At 48.1% G+C, this 26,039-nt stretch overlaps 2 protein-coding genes across 6 annotated transcripts in view; both read right to left on the bottom strand.

Moving 5' to 3' along the window:
• ric8a (ric8 guanine nucleotide exchange factor A) overlaps positions 1-26,039 on the bottom strand; it is a 473,887-nt gene that overhangs the window by 95,878 nt on the left and 351,970 nt on the right. The gene's annotated exons all lie outside the window — the stretch shown is intronic.
• Positions 196-25,953, bottom strand: LOC135896923 (uncharacterized). Of its 5 annotated transcripts, XM_070534855.1 has the most exons (10): positions 24,905-25,953; positions 24,741-24,817; positions 24,528-24,641; positions 23,861-24,126; positions 19,951-20,317; positions 13,567-13,740; positions 12,395-12,581; positions 3,072-3,257; positions 2,838-2,996; positions 2,647-2,761 (listed from the first exon to the last, which is right to left on the bottom strand). In XM_070534855.1, the coding sequence occupies exons 4-9, from the start codon at positions 23,902-23,904 to the stop codon at positions 2,890-2,892; spliced, it is 1,065 nt and encodes a 354-aa protein (XP_070390956.1). In that variant the 5' UTR covers positions 23,905-24,126; positions 24,528-24,641; positions 24,741-24,817; positions 24,905-25,953; the 3' UTR covers positions 2,647-2,761; positions 2,838-2,889. The 5 variants fall into 5 exon arrangements, with proteins under 5 accessions (XP_065281510.1, XP_070390954.1, XP_070390956.1 ...); XM_070534853.1 differs by lacking the exon at positions 2,647-2,761 and adding an exon at positions 1,800-1,913 and having other exon boundaries at positions 24,752-25,953; XM_070534852.1 differs by having other exon boundaries at positions 24,752-25,953.

Below are 26,039 nucleotides of genomic sequence, written 5' to 3' on the forward strand. Positions count from 1 at the left end.
AGATGAAGGAACAAGAAGAACCCCACCTATATATACTGTGGCAAGGAAAGCATATGTCGCCTTGAAGAAGACAAGTCCACCTGTCGAAACGTTGGCTCCTGCATTCACCTTGTTCACGTTTTGCTCATCGTCTTGAATTTCCATCTCCCGCATTCCCCATATTTTCTCTGAATTAGAATGCTAGATATACAAAATAAAAATAGAAATGGACAGTTGAGTATGCTCATTCATAAAGTAATGTAGCAAAAGAGATCAAGGTTTATGCGTACAAGATATCTTTAGGTTGAAAGTGGCAAAATAGGTGGCAACAAGATGTAGCGGATGGGTAGAAGAATAGGTAGTTCATGTTTAAAAAAAAAATACTTGTACACATGGTTGACATGAATGGATTCACTGACACCAACAGGAACCTCCTAATAGATCTGTGGGCCACACAGTCATGTTATAGTAAACATACAAACAATGAAAAACTGACATCACATTGGATTTGTACACTGGCTGTCGACTGCTACCTAATGTTGAAGTAAAGTTATGGCACATTATGTAAGGTAATATATGAGCAGGGAACTAGCCGCTTAAAAAGACATTATAAATGTATTATGTTGAACATGGAGCAGTTATATGAAAAAAAAAATGTAGGGAGAGAGCACCCCCTTCTAGGCTTGTGAAGTAAAGCCACTATAGTCCTGCTGGCTGATGAATAGATTTACAACAATTACCTGTGCTTGTTTACTTTCAGTGCCTGGTGGGCACTTATTTAACATGGGATGCAAGTTTGACTGGCCACGAAAAATTGTCTTAATAATATCAATAAAAGAATACTTGGGGGCCATAGCCTGCAGCCTCTTCCACAGAAGCTACTCACAGCATCAATCCATCCAACCAAGTGAAGTGCCTTCAATTCACTGAATGTTTCCATGCAAGTATGTAATAATTGTTTTGTGTTTTTTTTTACAGCAGGTACCGGTACACAGCATGCAGGCAATTTGCACGCTGGCTGTGGGGGCGGCTTCGAAAAGGCGAACGCTTTGTGTTGCCATCATGTGCTGTTGCGAAAATTCGGGTGACGTTCCCCACAGAAACACCCACAGGGTTCAAGTACCCAGAGTTTTAGAGGGAAAGAAAATAGTGGAAGCAGTGCAGTGTCATCGATAAATCGCCGTGAACATTTGAGTTCCTCATCAGATATCAAAAAATATTATGCTTACCTGTCAGCACGTATCACTAGTCACAAGGTTTTCTGTTATTTAAAGCTAAAGTGCTGAGCAGTAAAACCCTCTGTATTCTTGTTGATGATGTGTTTCGTCACTGTATACATAATGGAAAAGTTAGTGATGACTAGAATTCCAGCGATACGGCAGAGCAGGAAGAATCATGTCTGCGTGTTTAACTCTTTCCTTACCAGGACTCAGGAAATCAAGCAATTTGACATATTGTTTACATGTTTCATCAGAACAGGAAATAACAATGTTCTCTTCTGTTCGGCCATTTCCTTTGTTTTGGCATTGTTTTCTAAAGCGACACAACAAAGTACTTTCTTATAACCACACTAACAGCGCACTCGCTCAAAGTGAAGCTAAATTTGCCCATCTAACTAGCATATAAGCTAACATTTTTGTATCGTATAGGCTGCGGCTAGTGCTTCTTGAAATGAAATGATCACTTTGAAAATGAGCACATTGTTAACAGACAGGAAGAGTCAAGAAAATGCGTGATGGCGATCTGTGCACCACATCAGAACTTGAGGAACCGTGCTTTGTGTGCAGCTACAAGGTCTCTCTTGGCCACTCTTTGGTCATCTCGAGATGAAAATGCAGCTGGAACACTTTCCTCCGCTTGTGCAAGTGCTTTTGAGAATGTTTCATACTGTGCACACAGCTCCATCACTTTCTTGTGCAGGTCTTGCACATAGTCTGAAAAAAGAAAAGTTCAACAGATTATTGCATTTCTTCCCTTTCATACCTGCACACACCTAAAAAGGGGGATGTCTTATGGCATAAACAAACACTCCATATACTAGAGTTGATCCAGCAATAAGGTTACCATCAATTTCACAAATAGACAACATTGTTTATTCTCATAAAAATTAACATCATTGGAAAAGTGAAACTTTACTCTATTTTTCTACATAATCACCATCTTTTTCTGCGCATTTTTGTAGACTGCTCCAATTTCTGTACCCCAATGTCATAGACCTCCGCCGCCAGCTCGTTGAGGAAGCGTTTCACCTCTTTGACTTCATCGTCACTCCGGAAGCGTTGGCCATTCAAATGTTCCATGTTCTGTATAGCTGAGGCTGAGTGTCTGTCATTGCACCCTTTCAGTGAGACATCTCTATGATGTATAGCTTTTGGCAGTACATGGCAATCTTGAACAAAATTCCAATGATCTGGCAAAATGTCTTTATTGGACAGACTGCCTTGAAGGTTCAGAAAATGTCTGCGAAAAACAGCTGTCGCAGTCACTTCACTCTCCATTGCAAGAGATGTCGATGCTTTTGGTAGACAGTACAGGAGGACTAAAACATTCCCTTTTTTTACAAACATTGCTGCATAACATATTGCAATAATAGGCAAATCATAGCACAGCAAGTACTTTCAAACTGACTTGCCAAATGTGGGAGCTGTCTTGAGTGCACATGCTGTCGAGGTACTTTGCCTGACCCTGGAGGATTTACGCGCCACTGCTCTGTACCATCACAGCTCCTTGCTTGCTCTCGCTGGGAGTTCTCGTTGAAGTGAAGCGCGCAGCAATCAGTGTACTAGAAAATTATTTTGTCTCAGCATTATTAATCCACTGTAGTTTCATTGCGAGAACATTAGCTTACGCAGACTCACCGGGCCTTCATGCCTTCATGTGTGAATGCAGTGGACTTTGGGGCAAAACCATTTAGAACCCTGTGGAAGGACTCCAGGCTGTATGTGACAGCTGGCGGATGTCCTTCAGCAACAGTGGTGCTGCCACAATGCGCTCAATTTGCTTGTAGGCTGGAGAGTCTGACAAGAAAGGGAATTATAAGTACAGCTCTCTTATGCACTTTATCTTGGTGCTGTTTGGTTATTTATGCCTACCAGCAGTGAGCCATTGCATGCGGCGGGATTGTCCGTGAAGACAGCGGGGGTACAGGCCACCATGTCCTTCATGTCTGTTCTTAATGTGGTTCAGCATGCTACTCCGTGCCACCACCAGCATGTCCCCATTACCACCACAAGCGCATGGACACCAGTACAGACGATTAGTGATGGCTTGTGTCCATTCTGTAATGGCAATGCATCCAGCCCTTCGTGAAGCTGCAGCTAGCTTTTTTCTAATGCCTGCAACAAGGCAACAGCACAATACACTATTGCTCCATGTCAGGTGGATCTGCACTTTGCGTACCATAAGCCTCGTAAAGACTATAGGGGTATTACTCAGGCTCGCGCTTGCGCACCTGACCCTTCTCTGGATCGCACAGCGCCGATGGAGCGGCAGTCGCTCACCAGCACTTTCGCAGCAGCCCTAGCAGTCAGAGCTGTGACCCCTAACCCGCGGTTCGCAGTGAGTTGCGACCACGGCGGGTTCAGGCCAGGGGGGACAGGGTGAGTCTCGACCTAAGGTGTTTATTCACCTTAGAGTACAAATGTTCCAACAGACAACAACAGCCACAACGCACACAAATACAACACAAAACAAAACACAGCGGTGGAGCATTCCGCACGTCTGGGGTGAAACAAACCGCACAATGTGGGAACCACAAAAGAGGCTGATAAGAGTTCAGCTCACCCAAAGTGGATCCGCGCTCGGGCCCTGGGGCGGTGAATCGCACACAAAGGCCGGGCGCAACAGGGGGACGGCGTGCGGCGGTCTCAGCGGCTGAATTGAGATGCGGCCTTTCGCAAGCTCTTCCACCGTGAGACAAAGATGCATCGGGGCAATAGCGCTTCTCCCCGAGCGGCGGAGAGGAGTCTCCCCGGTTCCAAGAAAGGGAAAGGAGGGAACGGGGTGCCTTGGCTGCAGCGTCGCGGCCAGGCGCGAAGAGCAGCGGGAGCGGCGAAGGTGCCCTCTCCCAGCTACCCTCCGCGAGCAAGCACGTGATTATCGCGTGATAACCGCGTGGCCGCTCCGGAGATATCGGGATGCGCGTGCGATCCCCACATCCCCCCCTCCTTAAAATAACCCTTTACCCGCTAAGAGGCCGCCGTCACCTGAGGCTTTCCTGAGAGAGGGGCCAGCTACTCCGCCATCAAGGTCGCGAAGTCCATCTCAATGAGCGAGCAGCCTCCGCAGGCCAGGTTGAGGTACCGTGTGATGGCGTTTGATGCGGTGAGCTTGAGGCAGATGATGGTGCCGCAGGGTCCTTCGGCATGATCCCCGCAGCTGCCTCCAGCAACCACTGCGCAAACTGCGGGTCAGCCCTTGCCCGCCGTATGACGTCCACTGTGGCCGCGTTCATCTGCGGCTCGGGGGCGTTGCCTGAAGGCGCTCCGTTTCCCATGGCCGCGATCTGCTGCCGATGGAGACACAATCTTTCGTGGCTTTCGTGGATGACAAGCCCGCCGCAGTCGCAGAACACGGAGGCCGGACCCGGGGGAAGACAGGCGCCGTTCGACCGATGATACAGCTCCGAGATTGTACGGCCCTGGAAGGATGCGAAGAGCCGGTCGTTCCTTTTGGACGTGTATGCCCGCTCCTGCTTTTTCCACGGTGCCGCCGAAAAGTACGATACGGGCGGCTCCGTGCCGGCCTGGAACGTCCATGTCGCCACCGAGCGATTTTCTCGTTTAGCGCCCGGTGCGGCCGAGTGATGTTGGCCTGTGGGTACAGCGTGATAGGGGGTATCGTGGTGGCTTTTCGTCACCCCCTCGCTGCCCCGGCCGCCTGCCACGGGAATCTCAGGAGCGGCAGGAGTCCGATGATGTTGTTTTGGCCGCTTGTTTCCGGAGTGGTCGGCCCCTCTGGAGCGGTTACGCGGGTCCGACCAGCGCTTCTTCGCGTCGTTGCAGCGGGAATCACCGTGGTGGGACATTTTCGGCGAGCACGGAAAATCTTTTGGGTCTTGACGAGACGACGGCGAATGGGCCACTGGTTCGTTTAGGTATTGCCCGGCCCAGTCGCCCCCATCGCCCCGCCTTTTTGGTGTACAGAAACTCTGAGGGTGCGGAGTCAAAGGCTCGCCGAGCCATTACGAACGGCGGGTTGCGACCCGTTGCGCAGCGGGAGGCCACTCTCTCCTTGCGGGTGAAGTCTTTCGCTCGGCCTTGAGGCTGGATGCTTGGTTGCGGGGGCTCGCAACTCGGTCGCGGAGCTGTGCGGCGCGGTTCGGCGAATTCTGCGCCGCAGCGGCCATTCTGGACCGGAAGTCGCCCGCTGCACCTCTCACCTCGCTGTTAGCCGCCGGAGGATGTTTTCTCGCCTCCTGTCGCCTGTACTGCGCTGCCGAATGCTTACGGCCCGCTCGTCCGTACCGGCAGCGGAGACGGTCTTTCCTTTTTGCTTGGTGGTTGTTTCACGGCTCCCGATGGGCGGTCTGCTGCTGCGACAATTCTGTTAGCCCCTCTCGCTTCTTCCAAAGAGAAAGCGCGTGCTCGCTCTGGAAGCCTGCATGCTAGACATCGGAGGAGCATTCCGTCCGATATCGCGCACAATAAAATAGCCTCCGCGAACCGGACAGAGTTAGTTCTGCCGAGATCGCAAGTTATAACGCCGCACTGGGCTCGAACGTCGAGCCATGCCACCCGATGCCGCTGCCTGCGGGCGCGGGAGAGCGTTCTGCTCGGGCCACTCGTTCCCTCTGTCATAGTAGGGTTTGAGATCGCAGACATGCACTGGTCGGCTGATCGGTCCGCCAGCCTGTACACGAGCGAAGAGACAGTCTCTCGCACCCGGTACGGTCCTGTCCATTTCGGCGCCAGAGAAGCTGAGAATTTCTTACTGGCGTCGCTCAGGACGTGATTCCGTATCAACACCAGGTCGCCTACTTTGTAGTGAACTTCCCGATGAGAGCGGTCGTACTGCGCTTTCTGCTCGGCACGTGCAGTGCTCAGGTTCCGTCGCGCTTTTCGTAAAGCCTCCGTTACCTTCGCGCGCAGCCCAGTCGCATAATCGGCGCGTGCCGACGAAACAACCAGTTCCGTGCTGCCTCGTTCCTGTAGAGTAAGTTCTACCGGATTCAACAGCTCCCTCCCAAGGTTGAGGGTGGCGGGTGTATACCCAGTCGATCGATTCACTGTCGACCTGATTGCGAATCCAATTTCAGGAAGACAAGCGTCCCACTCATTGTGCGTCCCCGCAAATGCAACTAGCATGTGCTTGATCTTGCGGTTCACACGCTCAGTGGGATTCGCCTGGGCATGGTACGTGGTTGTTCTCCTGTGCTTAATGCCGAGAGCTGCACAAGAGTCCACGAAGAGTTTGGCAGTGAAGCAGGACGCATTGTCCGTTATCAGCTGCTCAGGATAGCCGAATCGTGTAAACACCTCGATCAGCTTTCCCATGATTACGCGTGCCGTCAGCTTCCGTAGGGGGAACAGTTCCGCCCACTTGCTGAAATGGTCTGTGACTACGAGAAGGAATCGGTTCCCGCTCGGTGTCCTGGGGTAAGGCCCCATGACGTCACATGCCGCAATTTGCCACGGTGTTCCGCTATTGATCGGCTGCATGAGCCCAGGTGGGCGTCCACCACGCGGCTTCACGCGTTGGCACACGTTACAAGAGCGGGCGTAGCGCATCACATCCCGCTTCATTCCAGGCCAGGTAGCAAAGCGGCACAACTTCAGATAAGTCTTAGGGCCACTTGCATGCCCGGCCAGGCACGTATCGTGAAAGTAGCGTAAAAGTGCTCCTCTCAGCGTGCGTGGAATCACCGCTTTGAAGGACTCGTGTGTATCCTTCTCCGCGGGAATGTATCTCAGCAGGACGCCGTCAGAGTGTAGCAGGTAGGAATCCAACGCGCTCACAGCATTACCAGCTGTTTCGGAGCGCCGCGCACCAACAGCAATACCAGCTGCGTCCATGTGCGCTGCGGCCGCACCGCCGGGCTCCCGGAGCCCCTCAAACACTTTCTTACAAAATGGATCCTCCCGCTGTGCCTCTAACAGCTCCTTTCTGCCGAACACGCTCCCCACTGAACTGACGCAGTCCAAGTGGTTCACGCTTTCGTCCTGAGAAGGGGGTTCTTCCGCCCTTCCTTCGGGACCAGCGCCGTCGAGCATTGTAGCAGTTACTCTGCTCTTAGGCTGAGTCACTGAGGGGTCACGATGGGTATTAATGTTACCCCTCCTGACAACCTCAATCGTTGCAGCGGTTAGTCCGCTCTCAAGCTCAGTTTCGGGCGAGGTGAGTTGAGTAGTAATATCACTCTTCTCACAGTCAACGGGCGCGCGCGAAAGTGCGTCCGCCACAACGTTGTTCTTTCCTCTCCTGTAGCGAACGGTAAAATCGTATCGCTGCAGGAGAAGTGCCCATCGCGCGAGCCGGCCGCTCGGCTCTCCTAAGCGCCTAAGCGAAGTTAGTGCCATATGATCGGTCTCAATTATGAATGGGACTCCATCAATATAGTAGTCAAACTTTTTGAGAGCGAAAATGATCGCCAGACATTCCTTTTCTGTCACGGAGTAATTTTTCTCTGCGGGAGTCAAAGAGCGGCTGGCAAAAGCTACCGGGCGCAAGCTACCTTCGTGCTGTTGGAGCAAAACCGCTCCTAGGCCAAGGTCGCTGGCATCCGTATGAATGACAAATTCTTTGTTCAAATCAGGTAGCCTTAACTCGGTGGTTTCCACGAGCGCGTTTACGAGGTTGCGTAGTGCCTCCTCTTGCTCGGGACCCCACCTCCACTGCTCACCGTTCCTCAACAGCATTGTCAAGGGGGCTTGCAGTGCAGCGCATTTTGGGATGAACTGTCGAAAGAAATTCGCCAGCCCCAAAAAGCGTCTCAGTCCGCCTATGTCTTCCGGTGACGGGTAGTTCAATAATGCCTGAACCTTGTCATCACACGGTAGAAGGCGTCCATTATCCAGTTCAAACCCCAGTAGCGTTACTCGGGTTGCTGCGATCTGGGTCTTGGTCGGGTTTAGCGTTATCCCCGCAGACCTCAGACGCTCCAACACGTCCCTGAGATGGCGTAAGTGCCCATCAAAGGTACGCGAGTATACCACAACATCGTCCAGGTAAGCAAGAGCGTGGTGCCACCTTGCGTCACCCAAGACACGGTCCATCAGGCGCTGGTAAGTCGCAGGCGCACCGACAAGTCCGAATGGCATACGGGTAAACTGGAAAAGTCCCCTGTGACAAGTGAAGGCAATCTTCTCTCGGTCACAGGGATCTACCTCCACCTGAAAGTATCCTCTGCTTGCATCGAGCGTAGTGAAGTACTTCGCTCCGCCAACGTTGGATACGATCGAGGGAATGCTAGGAAGCGGATATGCGTCCTTGCGTGTCACCTCGTTCAGGCGGCGATAGTCAAAACAAAGGCGGGGCGTCCCATCCTTTTTAGGAACCAACACCACAGGAAAACCCCATGGGCTGTCCGACCTTTCAACAACGCCTGTATCGAGCAGTTCGTCCAGAGCGCTGTCTAGTGCTTTCCTCTTAGCCAAACTCACCGGCCGAGGATTACACTTCCACGGAGAGGCGTCGCCTGTCTCAATTTTGTGCCTGTATAGCGTAGTGCAACCAGGCCGCTCTGTGAATACGGCATCATATTCAGTCAGAAGCGATGAGAGGCGAGCCTTTTCTTCCCCCGACAAACTGCTTGAGTCGTCCAGCAGCGGGTGGTATCGTTCGCCCCTCACTGCGGCACAGTCTGCCACCGCAGCGGGGGTTATGGGCTTTGCGGGAGGGGAGCAGTTCCCCTCCGCGCCTCTTTTCTCAGCGCGGTTGGCCGGACGGCATTTCGACCCGGCCGCAACCGTTCTGAGGGACCTTTTCGGGCAATCGTTTGGTTGGTCTGCACGCGAAGCATCATCGAACGAAGTTGTCTCTGACGCTTTTTGAAATGAAACGAAAGGTTTCAGGGTGCCACATGCTCGCTCCCTATATCCTCCGTTGCAGACGTCAATAACAATGCCCGTCTTGGCGAGGAAGTCTCTACCAAGAATTATAGGAACCGACAGGCCGGGAAGGTGAGCTAGGCGTTGTCGCCTCACCCATTTCTCCCACCGCACCACAAGCCTAGCAGCACAGCTCGCGTGCGCCGTGCCACTGGCGAGTCGGAAGGTCACATTACTCTCTCTCAGTCGGATAGCGTTCCGACGGAGATGTTCACACACCTCGTCGCCAAATAGTGAAGCTCTTGCTCCTGTGTCTAACAGCGCAAAAAACCTACGCCGGGCGACTGTAACCTCTATGAGCGGCACTGGCGTGTCGTTGGGCAATCCAAAACGACAAGCCAGCGGGGCAAGGAGTTCATGTGTCTCACTTCGCACCGCTATAACCGCCGCCGGCCATGCAGCATTGCTTACCGGCGGCCCCGCTCGTTTCCCGAAAGCGCGTGCTCTCGGTTCGCAGGCTTTCTGCAATCCCGGGCGAAGTGCCCCGGCTGGTTGCACCGATAACAGAGGAGAGCCGGCCTTTGACGGGCTTGGCGTCCACTGCCTCGCGCCGTTTGACCGTTGTTCCTCTCTATCGACTGCTCCCTTGCAGGCACGCTCTGCTCTCGCATCATCGAGCCGGCATATCGACCACGATTCTGCATACCTCGGCCATCGGCAGCGCATGCTGCACGCATGGCATAAGTGTACGGGTCGAGAGCCCGGTCAGATAAGCCCCAACCGTTTCTCATTTGTCCGTCACTGAAAGCAACCACACCATCTCCACCGGAACGAGTGCGACAAGTGTCCCCGTTCCACGCGCATCGCGGCTCAAGTGCCCTCGACGCTGGGGGTGGAGATCGGTATGAGCGCAAGGCGAGTATGTCCGCCTTTATGCGCTTTGCCTCCGAGGCCAGCTCATCCAAATCCCTGAACTTGCTGCCTCTTAGGTACGCTGCGAAGGTGGGATGAGCTTGTCGCGTGACTCTCTCCACCTTATCGCAGTTCGGAGCAGTAGGGTCAGCGGTACGATAAAGTTCGTCCATCGCCCTGACGTACTCAAGCAAGGATTCGTCCGGATGCTGAGTATGTAGCTCCAACTCGCGCCGCAGACGACGCTCGTAATCTGCGGGCAGGAATTCCTCGCGTAAGGTCGCTCGGAACTCGGCCAGCGTGCTAGACCGGTAGCCAGTAAGCCGGAACCAGCGGGCAGCGTGATCAGTCAATGACACTGGTACGACGCGTTCCAGCATCTCGTCATCGGACAGCCCCGTTGCGCGCTGGTAAGTCAGCACGCGATCGAGGTATTCGTTGACGCTAACTGAATCATGATACCCGCTGTGGATGGGTAAGTCCACCCTCACTCTCGGTCTAGCAGCGGCGGCAGACGTCAGCAGAGTGTCAGCAGAGTGATGTCAGCAGACCTGTCAACCTCTCAATCAAGCGCATCGCATCGTGCAACAGTGCCTGTTGAGGCTCGCTCTGGCCAGTAATGCCTGGCACAGGAGCAGAACGCGTTGAGCAAGTATGCCGCAGTGGCTCCATGCTCTCCGCAAACACTGGTGAAGGGTTCGGCGTAATGTGCCTCACGCCTTCAAGGGTACATCCTGCCGGAGAGAGCGCCTCATGTGTCGCGCTACCCTCTTCGAAGCTTATCAAATTCCCAGGGCTAATGTTCGCCGCAGGGCATGACTGAGCGGTAGCAGTTACCGCCGCTTCGAATTGTTGCCTGTTGGTAGCAACCTGCGACAGCGTATACAACGGCTGTAAATCAGCCCCGTATGCTGCCATGGTTCGTTCGTGCAGTGGCAGTCACTCACACAAACAGACTCAACCTGTCACACCTCTGGCCCCACGTTGGGCGCCAAATATGGGGTATTACTCAGGCTCGCGCGTGCACACCTGACCCTTCTCTGGATCGCACAGCGCCGATGGAGCGGCAGTCGCTCGCCAGCACTTTCGCAGCAGCCCTAGCAGTCAGAGCTGTGACCCCTAACCCGCGGTTCGCAGTGAGTTGCGACCACGGCGGGTTCAGGCCAGGGGGGACAGGGTGAGTCTCGACCTAAGGTGTTTATTCACCTTAGAGTACAAATGTTCCAACAGACAACAACAGCCACAACGCACACAAATACAACACAAAACAAAACCACAGCGGCGGAGCATTCCGCACGTCTGGGGTGAAACAAACCGCACAATGTGGGAACCACAAAAGAGGCTGATAAGAGTTCAGCTCACCCAAAGTGGATCCGCGCTCGGGCCCTGGGGCGGTGAGTCGCACACAAAGGCCGGGCGCAACAGGGGGACGGCGTGCGGCGGTCTCAGCGGCTGAATTGAGATGCGGCCTTTCGCAAGCTCTTCCACCGTGAGACAAGGATGCATCGGGGGAATAGCGCTTCTCCCCGAGCGGCGGAGAGGAGTCTCCCCGGTTCCAAGAAAGGGAAAGGAGGGAACGGGGTGCCTTGGCTGCAGCGTCGCGGCCAGGAGCGAAGAGCAGCGGGAGCGGCGAAGGTGCCCTTTCCCAGCTACCCTCCGCGAGCGAGCACGTGATTATCGCGTGATAACCGCGTGGCCGCTCCGGAGATATCGGGATGCGCGTGCGATCCCCACAAGACATAGCAGCACTGGTAGACATTGTATGAACCAAGGTTGCAAGCAAACTGATGAAAGGAATGCTCTGTCTAAGAATATAACCAAGGCTGATACAGCTTGAATACTAAAGGTATGAACAAAGGAGCCATGAGGGCAGTGAATAGCCTACCACGATAAAAGCCATACCACTCCTTCAAAATCCCTAATCCTGCAGGAGCTTAATGAACAATGCGCACACAAAAGGCATGTAGTAGTATATGTTTATGGACTAGTTAGTTCAGCTTCAGGAAATTTTAATATAGTGTAAAGAACAACACAGACAGATGGGCCAAGTGCTGAATAAGAAGTATGACTTCTTACAAAGAACAATTGTTCCTTCTTATCTGAAATTCTTTTCTGGTAAAATTTGACATGCAAAATAATTTATGCTTCGTACTGAAATTCTTTTTATCACCAGGGTTAGCCATGACCATGATCGCATGATGACAAGTGTATGACGACACTCATGAGACATGGACGATGAAATTGTGAATAATGATGCCGATGGAATGATGAAGGCAGAACAACGAAAATATCATGATCACGATGGGGTGACGAAAGCAGTACGACATATTACGACAAATGTGACAATGTTGCAATAACCATCACAGCAACGGCATAATCGTGATTGTATGAATTTCCTTTTTTTAGCATATGTATCCATTAAACAATCCTATATACAATTGCATGTCCATTCAGTAAGTGCACTAGGTTACACACAGGCTATCTGTTGCACGTGAAAAACATGAATTTCTTCGTACCCTTTGCAACATGCCACACATCGAAGTGATGGTTGATCTCCGGACATTGCAGCCGCATGTGCCTCTTAATTCCCGAGTGGCGATCTGTAGTCAATGAGCTCACAGTCATGCCTTGCTCAAAAAGAAATTTGAGACCTCTTATGAGGCCCTCTTTTTCTATCTGGGCACATGCCTGCACTTGTTCACTCTGCAAAACAGGAATGCACAGAAAGCACCGCTGGTATTAATATCATCATCAGCCTGGCTACGCCCGCTGCAGGGAAAAGGCCTCTCCCATACTTCAAGTACCCCGGTCATGTACTAATTGTGGCCATGTTGTCCCTGCAAACTTCTTAATCTCATCCGCCCACCTAACTTTCTGCTGCCCCCTGCTTTGGAGTCTTTGGAGTCCCCTTTTTTATGGATTAAGATTATGTTAGGGTCGTTCCAAGATTCCGGTACACTTGAGATCATGAGGCATTGCGTATACAGGGTGGCCAGTTTTTGTAGAACAATCTGCCCACCAACCTTCAACAAATCTGCTGTTACCTGATCCTCCCTAGCTGCCTTCCCCCTTTCCACAGCTCCCAAGGCTTTCTTTACTTTTTCCAGCGTTACTTGTGGGATGCCAAATTCCTCTAGCGTATTCTCTCTTGCATTATCATCATGGGTTCCACTGGTACTGTATAAATCTCTATAGAACTCCTCAGCCACTTTAACTATCTTATCTATATTAATAATGGTATTGCCGGCTTTTTCTTTTAACGCATACATCTGATTCTTGCCTACTCCTAGTTTCTTCACTGCTTTTAGGCTTCCTCCGTTCCTGAGAGCATGCTCAATTCTATCCATACTATATAATTCTTTTATGTCAGCTATCTCACGCTTGTTGATTAACTTGGAAAGTTCTGCTAGTTCTTTACTAGTTGTAGGGTTAGAGGCTTTCATATATTGGTGTTTCTTAATCAGACCCTGGTATTTCAGGTATTAATATACAGCCTGAAAAATAGAATCATAGCATTACCCAGTTTAGAAAGCTCGAAAGAAGGACCACCTCTTTACTGCGATAAGCCACTGAACAGCTCCGATTGCATTTCAATGTTGCATGCCATATTTTAGTTGGCTGGGGTAAATATTGCTTGCATAATAAGACCTATCATGAAAGCATCTGAACTGCTTCTTGTTTGACTTACCTCCTTCACTTGAACTTGCTCTGTGTGTATGATTTTTCTCTTTTCAGGGTAAAGGAAGGAGTACAAGAGGAACTTGGCGCTGTGGCCAGGGGAATCATATTGCCCATACCCACAAAGCTGCAGGCTGGTATCGCTGAGCTCTGTCAGCAAAATTTCCTGATGCTCATCCCAGACCTGCAAGGAATTCACGAGTAGAGTTAAAGCGCAAAAGTGGCACAGGGGACAGAGAGATTTGCTAAAAGAATTCACGCTGTTAATGAGCGTGAGAAGGTTAAAACTGCGGAAAAAAAAAACGAATTACAAGTAGAAGGAACACACGATACACCACGAGTGCAGACTTGTGTATTCCTTTGCTTGCCCTAGTTTTTTCATGCAGTTTTAACCTTCCTTCAAGTATGAACCAACTAGTTAGCAAGAATGTACTAATGAGTGTGCTTCACACTGATTCAAAATGTGACTGGAGACGAGGGCATAAATAGATGCTTGAAAGAATGGAAAATTGGGCAAGTTGGTTGCATTCATAGTAACGGGCAGGTCGAATGACGAGGACAAAGAACTGCACAGGATGAGCGGTGAACTTCAACTGCATTTTATTCACAGAAATTATTTGTTTTTTCAATAGAAAAGAAGATACATGAAACCAGCTATGACACGACGATAACGGCAGTGGAAAGAGATACAAACCTTGAGGATAACACAGACTTATAAATGTAACAAAACTTATCAGGTACAGTAAAAAGTGACACACTAGTTCAAAATCATTGCTTGTCAAAAACTATGCAAGGTTACTTGCTTTCTAAATGTGATACCGATGTCTGGCTGATGCACGCAATCCCTCTTTTATGTATGTGCTACGCCTCGCCCAGTTCACATGCAAATTTTTAGTGATGCTGATGTGATTTTGCAGCACGGAAATCAGAGGACCCATATGCTGGCAGAGGCATACAACATAAAGAATAGAGGAATCCCGTGTGTCAGCCAGACATCACTATCAGTTTTACGATCCAAAGTAACCTTGTCGCACAAGGACTGGTCAGGCGCATAGTTTATGAGAATGTGATTTTCAACCAGTCTCTCACATTTCCATGCACATGGTGTCCACACATAAGTTATTTATATTTTTAAATCTGTGTTGTCCTTGCGGTTTGTTTCCATTTTTTCATTTTTTTTTCATCTTGTGTAATAGCTGGGAATTAAATGTAATTAGTTCGGGGGTCGTTCCGCACAGTTTGTTGTCCTCATCGTTTGCGCTGCACATTACCTTAAGTTGACAACAGGGAAGGTCAGCCACTGACATTACATTAAGACGGTTTATTACAAACGAGAGTGTAGATGCATGGTACATTGGAAACAAAGGAATAATGAAGTGCAGAACAGATTAATTAGGCACCAGTGAAACCATGACTTGCTATTGCCTGTGCAGCATGCCCATGATCATCAAAGACAGCATTTATTTCTGCAGTAATTACATAGGTGGATTGCTCATTCACAGTGTGCCTTCCCACACTGTCTAGGCTTCTTCAAACAAGGGTTGCACCCGACAGGCATGACAACGATTCGCTAAAAACCCTAGTTCTTCATTGTGCACATTGTTATTGTGCTCATGCAGAGAGTAATTTAAACATAATGCATCTGCTGCCTGGCAACACATTTGGATTTTCTTTTATGTTACTTTGGAAATATAGTGTTTATGCGGTATGGAAGGAAAATACTTGCACTCCTACATGCTGGTTGATATTAGTTTTAAGGCAGGAAACAAGATGCATGTAGGGTGTTAGTAATAGCTCGTCATAATTGCAAGTTACCTTTTCCGTCTAACAGTCAGAAACATAAGCTTGCCATGTTTTCATTGGTGTTCTATCTATGCTGCACTTTCTCAATTCTTAGTTTCTACCATACAGCATGTACATGCGCAGTACATGTATAATACAGATACCCATCAGAAAGGCAGTGCCTGTCCTCACCTACTCGTTGATTTCTGTTCTTGCCCCAAGTCGTGCAGTTACATTTTCAATTATGCAGGACAAACTTGCTGAATTTCTGACGTTACTAAGTTACATTTTTTGGCCACACTCATCTGAGCCACCAATGCATTACATCAGCTTACACACTACTACCAGGACCAGTTCTCGCCGAATAGCCTTATGAAAAAAATATATCCTTTGGCTGAAGGAAATACTTTCCTGCAACAACCAACACTTACAATTTTTTTCAGTTATATTCCCGGCAAAAAAAAAGAAAAGAAAAGGAAAGAAATTGATTTTGGTTCCCTTGGCGCGGAATGACGAAGTCTGTAATGTCACCGATTTAGTGGTTCTGAATAAAATGAAAATCGCAATCGAATTTACTGTTCTTTCATTACTGATGCAATGAACTGCACATCATAATAACGTATGCTCACATTGGTGAAAGTAATACGCAACTGATGCAATGAACTGCACAACATCATAATAACGTATGTTCACATTCGTGAAAGTAATACGCAACCATACGTTGGAACACTGGACCCAACCAGATCGACGACACAAGCGATTACACAAATGGGACCAAGAAATGAAATTTCGTACGCCTCACAAGTTCAAAAGAAGCCACACGAGCATGGTGCACCGGATTCGCCTTGGTGTCACATTCACCAACCGTCATAGACATACCATAGGTGCCAGTGATACTAGCCCAAACTGTGAATACTGTGAGGTGCCAGCAACACTTGAACATATATTTTGCGTGTGTCCTGCGTATGCGCAAGTACAGCAACTTGTCTCTTCCATTGCAGCAATCCATAAGAGACCGCTATCAGACGAGTTTCTTTTAGGTCCTTGGCCTAATGCAAACAGCGCAGCCCTGGTAACAAGTGCCGCTATAGCTTTTCTCCAAGCCATTGAGCTGGACGCACGGCTTTAGAGATGCCACAACTCTGTGAATCTGTATATACGCATCTCTTCCTTATACCATCATCACTCATCAGCCCTTTCCCTCCCCGTCCCTTTTCCCCAGTGTAGAGTAGGAGGCCAGAGCAAGTCATAGCTCAGGCCAACCTCTCTGCCTTTCCGTAAATAAACTTCTCTCTCTCTCTTGGTGAACGTTAGCACAGAACTCATCATCATCATCATCATCAGCCTGGTCACGCCCACTGCAGGGCAAAGGCCTCTCCCATATTTCTCCAATAACCCCGGTCATGTACTAATTGTGGCCATGCTGTCCCTGCAAACTTCTTAATCTCATCCGCCCACTTAACTTTCTGCCGCCCCCCGCTACGCTTCCCTTCCCTTGGAATCCAGTTCGTAACCCGTAATGACCATCGGTTATCTTCCCTCCTCATTCCATGTCCTGCCCATGCCCAATTCTTTTTCTCGATTTCAACTGAGATGTCATTAACTCGCGTTTGTTCCGTCACCCAATCTGCTCTTTTCTTATCCCTTAACGTTACGCCTATCATTCTTCTTTCCATAGCTCGTTGCGTCGTCCTCAATTTGAGTAGAACCCTTTTCGTAAGCCTCCAGGTTTCTGCCCCGTAGGTGAGTACTGGTAAGACACAGCTATTATACACTTTTCTCTTGAGGAATAATGGCAACCTGCTGTTCGTGATCTGAGAATGCCTGCCAAACGCAACCCAGCCCATTCTTATTCTTCTGATTATTTCCGTCTCATGATCCGGATCTGCAGTCACTACCTGCCCTAAGTAGATGTATTCCCTTACGACTTCCAGTGCCTCGCTGCCTATTGTAAATTGCTGTTCTCTTCCGAGACTGTTAAACATTACTTTAGTTTTCTGCAGATTAATTTTTAGACCCACTCTTGTGCTTTGCCTCTCCAGGTCAGTGAGCATGCATTGCAGTTGGTCCCCTGAGTTACTAAGCAAGGCAATATCATCAGCGAATCGCAAGTTACTAAGGTATTCTCCATTAACCTTTATCCCCATTTCTTCCCAATCCAGGTCTCTGAATACCTCCTGTAAACACGCTGTGAATAGCATTGGAGAGATCGTATCTCCCTGCCTGACGCCTTTCTTTATTGGAATTTTGTTGCTTTCTTTATGGAGGACTACGGTGGCTGTGGAGCCGCTATAGATATCTTTCAGTATTTTTACATACGGCTCGTCTACACCCTGATTCCGTAATGCCTGCATGACTGCTGAGGTTTTGACAGAATCAAATGCTTTCTCGTAATCAATGAAAGCTATATATAAGGGTTGGTTATATTCCGCACATTTCTCTATAACCTGATTGATAGTGTGAATATGGTCTATTGTTGAGTAGCCTTTACGGAATCCTGCCTGGTCGTTTGGTTGACAGAAGTCTAAGGTGTTCCTGATTCTATTTGCGATTACATTAGTAAATACTTTGTAGGCAACAGACAGCAAGCTTATCGGTCTATAATTTTTCAAGTCTTTGGCGTCCCCTTTCTTATGTATTAGGATTATGTTAGCGTTTTTCCAAGATTCCGGTACGCTCGACGTTATGAGGCATTGCGTATACAGGGTGGCCAGTTTCTGTAGAACAATCTGCCCACCATCTTTCAACAAATCTGCTGTTACCTGATCCTCCCCAGCTGCCTGCCCCCTTTGCATATCTCCCAATGCTTTCTTTACTTCTTCCGGCGTTACCTGTGGGATTTCGAATTCGTCTAGACTATTTTCTCTTCCATTATAGTCGTGGGTGCCACTGGTACTGTATAAATCTCTACAGAACTCCTCAGCCACTTGAACTATCTCATCCATATTAGTAATGATATTGCCGGCTTTGTCTCTTAACGCATACATCTGATTCTTGCCAATTCCCAGTTTCTTCTTCACTGTTTTTAGGCTTCCTCCGTTCCTGAGAGCATGTTCAATTCTATCCATATTATACTTCCTTATGTCAGCTGTCTTACGCTTGTTGATTAACTTCAAAAGTTCTGCCAGTTCTAGCTGTAGGGTTAGAGGCTTTCATACATTGGCGTTTCTTGATCAGATCTTTCGTCTCCTTCGATAGTTTACTGGTATCCTGCCTAACGGAGTTACCACCGACTTCCGTTGCACACTCCTTAATGATGCCCACAAGATTGTCGTTCATTGCTTCAACACTACGGTCCTCTTCTTGAGTTAAAGCCGAATACATGTTCTGCAGCTTGATCTGGAATTCCTCTATTTTCCCTCTTACCGCTAACTCATTGATCGGCTTCTTATGTACCAGTTTCTTGCGTTCCCTTCTCAGGTCTAGGCTAATTCGAGTTCTTACCATCCTGTGGTCACTGCAGCGCACCTTGCCGAGCACGTCCACATCTTGTATGATGCCAGGGTTAGCGCAGAGTATGAAGTCTATTTCATTTCTAGTCTCGCCGTTCGGGCTCCTCCACGTCCACTTTCAGCTATCCCGCTTGCGGAAGAAGGTATTGATTATCCTCATATTATTTTGTTCCGCAAACTCTACTAATAACTCTCCCCTGATATTCCTAGTGCCTATGCCATATTCCCCCACGGCCTTGTCTACAGCCTGCTTCTTACCTACCTTGGCATTAAAGTCGCCCATTAGTATAGTGTATTTAGTTTTCACTCTACCCATCGCCGATTCCACGTCTTCATAGAAGCTTTCAACTTCCTGGTCATCATGACTGGATGTAGGGGCGTAGGCCTGTACAATCTTCATTTTGTACCTCTTATTAAGTTTCACAACAAGACCTGCCACCCTCTCGTTAATGCTATAGAATTCCTGTATGTTACCAGCTATATTCTTATTAATCAGGAATCCGACGCCTAGTTCTCTTCTTTCCGCTAAGCCCCGGTAGCACAGGACGTGCCCGCTTTTTAGCACTGTATATGCTTCTTTTGGCCTCCTAGCTTCACTGAGCCCTATGATATCCCATTTACTGCCCTCTAATTCCTCCAATAGCACTGCTAGACTGCCTCACTAGATAACGTTCTAGCGTTAAACGTTGCCAGGTTCATATTCCAATGGCGGCCTGTCCGGAGCCAGTGATTCTTAGCACCCTCTGCTGCGTGGCAGGTCTGACCGCCGCCGTGGTCAGTTGCTGCACAGCTGCTGGGGACTGAGGGCCGGGGTTTGATTGTGTTGTTCATATAGGAGGTTGTGGCCAAGTACTGCACCAGGGTGGCCAATCCTGCTCTGGTGAGGGAGTGCGTTACCGGTTCTGGTCACCGGGATCAGGCCACACTCCAGGCCTGTTTATGCAATTTTATCAACACGCGGATTTTTTTTTTTAATCCGGTGGAAAATTGCCGGCACCGGGATTCGAACCACGGACCACTTGCACGCGAGGCGGGTGTTCTACCTCTACGCCACCGCTGCACAGAACTCAGGTTCGAAATAAAGTACCTTTTCAGCATATTTGAATGGTGCCAGAGGCACTGCAGGTTGGCATTATGAAAAGTGGAAGCTCTGCATTTACCGTCGTGACTGAAGGAAGAAGGTCTGCCTGCTGGTAACTGAAGAAAGCCTGGTCGCTCATGACTTGCACACCCATCAGCCGCATCATCTTGAGTGCACTAGTAGGACTTGAGCCGGATAAAAGCAGAGCTGTTGCCAGGTCGATGTTGCCCCTCAGCTTGGATCCAACAAGTGGCTGGCTGGACCACGTATGCACATGTGCGTGTAGACATTCAGTTTCTGCTGTAATGCGTGTGCCAGTGTAAAACAGGTTCACTGTGCATGAAGCTGACAAACAAGTGCGGCACTGACTCAGAAGGGTGACCGGGCAGGTGATGTGGACAAGGAAGTAGTCCTTCCGGTTTGCGTGTATCTCATCTTCATCGTTTCTGGAAAAGGAAGTGCTCACTGTCAGGTTTCCCAAATATATGCATTTGACAATACACACTGTTTACACCATGATTAATAAATTGCCTCACTATATCTGGGAGGCAGGCACGTACCCAGGGGGGGGCCCGGGGGGGCCCGGGCCCCCCCCGAAATCAAGTGGCATACCCCCCCACCCACGCCACCACTCCTCACACATTCCTAAAGCGCCGCAAGATTAATGTTGAGACTTGGCAGCTGTTCATCGGTCAGCCTTATGCTGCCTTTTTCACTCCTTTTAGATGGCGGTATAGTTATCGGCATTTCTTGTAATGTGAAGGACAGTTTTCTCATAGATTCCGCACCCGCGCGATTAACTCGAAATGCGCTCAGTTGTCACCATCTATTCAGCCATCACGCGCATAGCTGTTGCTTTTGTTAGTTGAACCTTCTTTGTTTAGGCTGATCCTGGGACCAGCAGAGGGATGCGGCTGTTACTCAGCTGGTCTGTACTCTCATGGAACGAGTTGCGGCCAGAGAAAACACCAATTGCGTTTAACTTTTCCCTTTGCTTCATTGTTTCCTTGAGTTACGGCTCGCCGGGACGCTTCCAGATGCCCGGAACCATATACACGTGATATGGGTTAGATAAGGTGGGAAATAAAATGATGTGAAAGAGCGTCCATCATGAAACCCTGCAATAACCGTTAAACCCATAAGCAAGATGACTGTCGCCAGTTACCGCGTCTGTTTTTCCTTAATTGTATAGCACTTTTCGTGCAATATTGGAAACCGGAAACAAAAATCGCAAGGAGTTGAGAAATTAAGCGATCTACAAAGGCAGAGAGCCAACGCAACAACCAAACTGCAAGCAAAAGCGAATAATAAAAATGTTAACCGTTGTTTATGAGAATATTTATGGATCAACATCTTTTTATTTAAAAAAGGAGTAGAGAAAACGCAGCCGGAAGTGGAGAATAATTACTTGCTTTGAATGACGCTTCTACAGTTATCGGTCGAACCGCCTCACGTAGCCACTTCTCTGCTGTGCTTATGTGGGTTTTTGTCTAACCTTTCTCGGTGAGCGCAGTACATCTAGAATCGCAGAGTCCTGCGCTCTACGCGGTTGTATGGGACTGGCGGCCGCACAGCGTTACGCAATTCGCGGAACTGTCAAAACTGATCCACAAGGCGAAAATAACTGATATTCGAAACTATAACATGTGAAAGACAGAAGAAGCCGTAAAAAATGAACGCAGCCTGAAATCAGTAAAAAAGAAACCTGGCATAGGACAAACCATGATGTATGCACTAAAAGATAAGAGGGATAATATCATAAGCAATCTCGAAGAAACAGTAAAAGCAGCGGAAAAATTGTAAGCTGACCTGTATACAGTACCCAGAGGAGTCACGATACCTCACTTAGAAACATTAATGAACAGGATAGAGAAACTCTCCTATAACTAGTGTTGAGGTCAGAAGGGCCCTGCAAGACATGAAACGATGAGGAGCAGGAGGAGAAGGTGGGATAACAGTCCATTTAATCAAAGATGGAGGAGACATAATGCTTAGAAAACTGGCGGCTCTTTATACGAAATGTATATCGACTGCAAGGGTCCCAGAAAGTTGGAAGAATGCGGACACTATACTAATCCACAAAAAAAGGAGACGTTAAAGAATTGAAAAATTATAGGACCACTAGCTTGCTCCCAGTATTATATAAGATATTTACCAAAATAATCTCCAATAGAATAAGGGCAACACTGAATTTTGTCAACCAAGGGAACAGGCTGGCTTCAAGAAGAGATACCTTACAATGGATCACATCCATGTCATCAATCAAGTTATCGCGAAATATGCAGAGTACAATAAGCCTCTCTATGTGGCTTATATAGATTACGAAAATGAATTTGATTCAGTAGAGATACCAGCAGTCTAGAGGCACTACGTAATCAAGGACTACAGAACGCTTACGCAAAAAGCTTGAAAAATATTGCTATATGCGTGTGGTATTTGTATGTTTGAACGAGGTGCGTGGGCGCCATCACTCCAGAAAAGAGGAGGAAGAACAAACTGGGCTCGCGCTGTGAATCTAACCGGTCAGCGCTGCAACCGTTGTTGTAAATATAATCTGTAAATAGTTTCTCGTCTTACTGGCTCGTCCTTCGCGTAAGAATATATACAGAGGTTCTAGAGCTACCTTAATTCTACACAAGAAAAGCAGGGAGATACCTATAGGGAAATGGGTCAGACAGGGAGACAAAATTTCTCCAAAGCTATTCACTGCGTGCTTCAATGAAGTCAAGCTATTGAACTGGGAAGGCTTAGGAGTAAAGATCGACGGCAAATATCTCAGCAACCTTCGGTTTGCCGATGACATTGTTCTATTCAACAACAATGCAGACGAGTTACAAGAAATGATTGGAGACCTTAACAGAGAGAGTGTAAGAGTGGGGTTGAATATTAATATGCAGAAGATGACGATAATGATAAATAGCCGGGCAAAGGAACAAGAGATCAGGAGCGCCAGTCGGCCACTAGAGAGTGTGAAGGAGTACGTTTACCTAGGTCAATTAATCACAGGGAACCCTGATCATGAGAAGGAAATTCACAGAAGAATAAAAGTAGGTTGGATCGCATACGGCAGACATTGCCTGCTCCTGACTGGAAGCTTACCATTATTATTGAAAAGTAAGGTGTGCAATCAGTGCATTTTGCCAGTGCTGACATATGGGACAGAGACTTGAGAATGAGTTAAGGACCGCGCAAAGAGCGATCGAACGAAGATTGCTAGGCATAGCGTTAAGAGAAAGAAAGAGAGCGGTTTGGATCATAGAGCGAACGGGTATAGGCGATATTCTAATTGACATCAAGAGGACAAAATGTAGCTGGGCAGGTCATGTAATGCGCCGGTTAGATAACCATTGGACCATTAGGGTTACAGAATGGGTACCAAGAGAAGGAAAACGCAATCGAGGACGACAAAACACTAAGTGGAGCGATGAAATTAGGAAATTCGCGGGTGCTAGTTGGAATCGGTTGGCGCAGGACAGGGGTAAATGGAGATCGCAGGGAGAGGCCTTCGTCCTGCAATGGACATAAAAAATGATAATGATGATGATGATTATGATGATGATGATGATGGAGGTGGTGGGCCCCCCCCGAAAAAAAATCCTGGGTACGTGCCTGCTGGGAGGTACTGTTCCATAAATTATGCTTGACCAACTACCCCAGGAAACACTTCTTGTGATGACACTCATAATAGAAAGCACTAGAAATAATTTTGTGAAAGTTTCATGCTGATTGTGAGGGTTTTTTTTTTCTTATAAATTCTAACGGTAATCTTCAACCTTGCTCTCTAATTTATGTTGATTAAAGTTGCAAAAGACGCTGTCCAAAGTGAAGCTCCTAGACTTATGGCATTGGAGCTCTTTTTTGCAAAGGGGAATGGTTCTAAGAAATGGAATTAGTGTCGGGAGTTGCTACTTCATCTCTTTATCATTGCATGTCACTATTTTTGAGCATGGGTTCCTATGTAGACAATGAAAAATATGAGTCCTGCTCACTCATCAGCTAATGTTGCATCCAAGGTACGAGTTGTCTGGCTCATATGTCGTGTCAAGCCTGTCAGCTTTGCAAGCTACCGGTGATGCATCAGGTGAGGCGAGAAAGCTGGCCTCCTGTCTAGATGTTTGTCGCTGTCGCTTAGCTCTGTCAACTCTTCGAGCACTATAACACCTCTTCACACGTGTTGACGTCACGGGCTTCCTTCTCCTGCAAACCTGCATTTCCTTTCCCTTTGTTTGCTTCATTGTTGTGCTAACTTGAACTCCTGCAATACAAGTCATGTTGGAAAAAGGCTATTCAACTGACCATTGTAGGTGAGAATTGCTTTAAATATTACTGTAAATGGAAATGAGACTACCTGTGATCTAAATGAACATTCCTTGAATGTAGGTGCCGATGCTAATAAATAGCAGTTATCAATCAGTAACACAACAGCTATGAAATACACCTCATTAACCTGAGCAATCACAATGAAACGACAGTTTTACTGCCTTTGCGATACATCTCTCGTCATCCAAAAAGAAAGAAAAAAAACAACAACTGCATTTCGTGAATTCAGTGTGGCTGTGTACATAAGAACAAGGAGAAATGTAAGTAAAGGCATCCTCTATCGTAGCCAGATAAGCCCAGTTTGGAAAGTGCGATTATTACCAGAAGCGAACTCACCAATGCTCGTGCCGGGCAGACGAACTTGTACAGATTTCGTATTTCTAATACTACTGCAATTTTTTCGGCAGTGCTCGACGAGAGGCTTGCATCTGTCTCCGCGTCACAAGTCGCCTAGAAAATAACAAACACGTCAGGTGCACCAAGTTTGTGCAGTGACTTCTGTCAGTGCAGTCATCGAGCGAGAGCGCCAGTAATAGCCAGTTTTCGCACATTTTGTGTACCTGCATGTCGCTTTTGTAGGAGGTGTCGACTGTCGAAGCGCTGGCTTGCGATTCGCTACGTTCAGCCTGAAAATACAAGCAACTTTATGTCATGGCTGTACATATTAGCACATTTGTAGCTTTTCCTTCGTGAAAATAAAATGCCGCACTCACTGCCTCGTGTTCGTCCTGCAGTTGTTCTTGCGGTTCGGAGAATGTAGGCAAGACCGACGGAACAGTGCTACGGGAAAGCATTGCTTTGATAGGCACTCCACACGACTTCAGTAAATCGGCGTTCAACTCGTAATCCTCTGGACGAAAGTGCAGCGAGCACACTACGCGATTTTTCGGCTCTTTGCCAACGAGTTGTAGCAGAGGTAGGGCACTTAACCACTTCGAACGGAGAGGTTCACTCCTTGGCACACAGTGATAAGTAACGTTGGATCTGCCGCTGCAACTGCCCTTGGCCAAGTTCTGCGGACCATTTGGGCATCCCACGACATCACATGGACGTGCCATTCTCGCTGCTTGTTCCAAATGAAAGTTTCACAAGCCAGCAGAACCCGCACAGCACGACACGATAACGAAACTACTGAAACTCCAAAGCGTGCGTGACGCAGAGTCGAGCGAAAACGAAACCTTCCAACCACCCATACTACTGAAGGGTAATGTCAAAATGATATTTTTTCTTAGAATCGAATAGACGTGGACAAGTAGCATTTTCTTTCGTCTTATAATCGAATGAAATTTTTTTTTAATACGAGTTGTTGAGTATTAGTAACATAAATTATGAGGAGTGCTTTCGTCATCGGGCTAGTACCAGAATGTCGCTGGGGGGTCTCAAATCGTGTCATGCATTTACCTCAATTTCTCGGTTACTAAAGCTCTGTTCACGATTATATTGACGCCTTAGATGTTCTAAAACATTGCTCTACCACTTTAACTTGACTTTCTGGTAACCTTTAGTGTCCCTTTAAGAATACCACTCCGGGCAAGAAGAGACACAACAGAGTGCTCTAGTCGAGCACCATTATGGTACGCTCTGCACCGAGTGGGGGGGCCCCGCTAAGTTAAAGCGGAGCAGCGGGCGATTTTCACGTTTCAGTTATACGTTTAGCGTGGCGGAGCGGACCTTTCGTAGTTGCAGCGCCCTCTGGACAAATTCAGGGTAATGAAAGAAAATAAAAACACCTATCGATCACTTTTATACAGTAAAACTAATATATATATATATATATATATATATATATATATATATATATATATATATATATATATATATATAACTCATTTGTCCATGAAGTATCTA

Source organism: Dermacentor albipictus, chromosome 3 (assembly GCF_038994185.2).
Source record: "Dermacentor albipictus isolate Rhodes 1998 colony chromosome 3, USDA_Dalb.pri_finalv2, whole genome shotgun sequence".
Taxonomy (NCBI): Eukaryota; Metazoa; Arthropoda; class Arachnida; order Ixodida; family Ixodidae; genus Dermacentor; species Dermacentor albipictus.

Coding starts and splice junctions, on each gene's coding strand:
- LOC135896923 (XM_070534853.1), bottom strand. CDS start 23,904: ATGAGCCAGACAACTCGTACCTTGGATGCAACATTAGCTGATGA. Junction 20,318..23,860: donor GATGCAACATTAGCTGATGA/GTGAGCAGGACT, acceptor TTCCTTTTCCAG/AAACGATGAAGATGAGATAC. Junction 3,258..12,394: donor TGTGTGGCATGTTGCAAAGG/GTACGAAGAAAT, acceptor TTGCCATTACAG/AATGGACACAAGCCATCACT.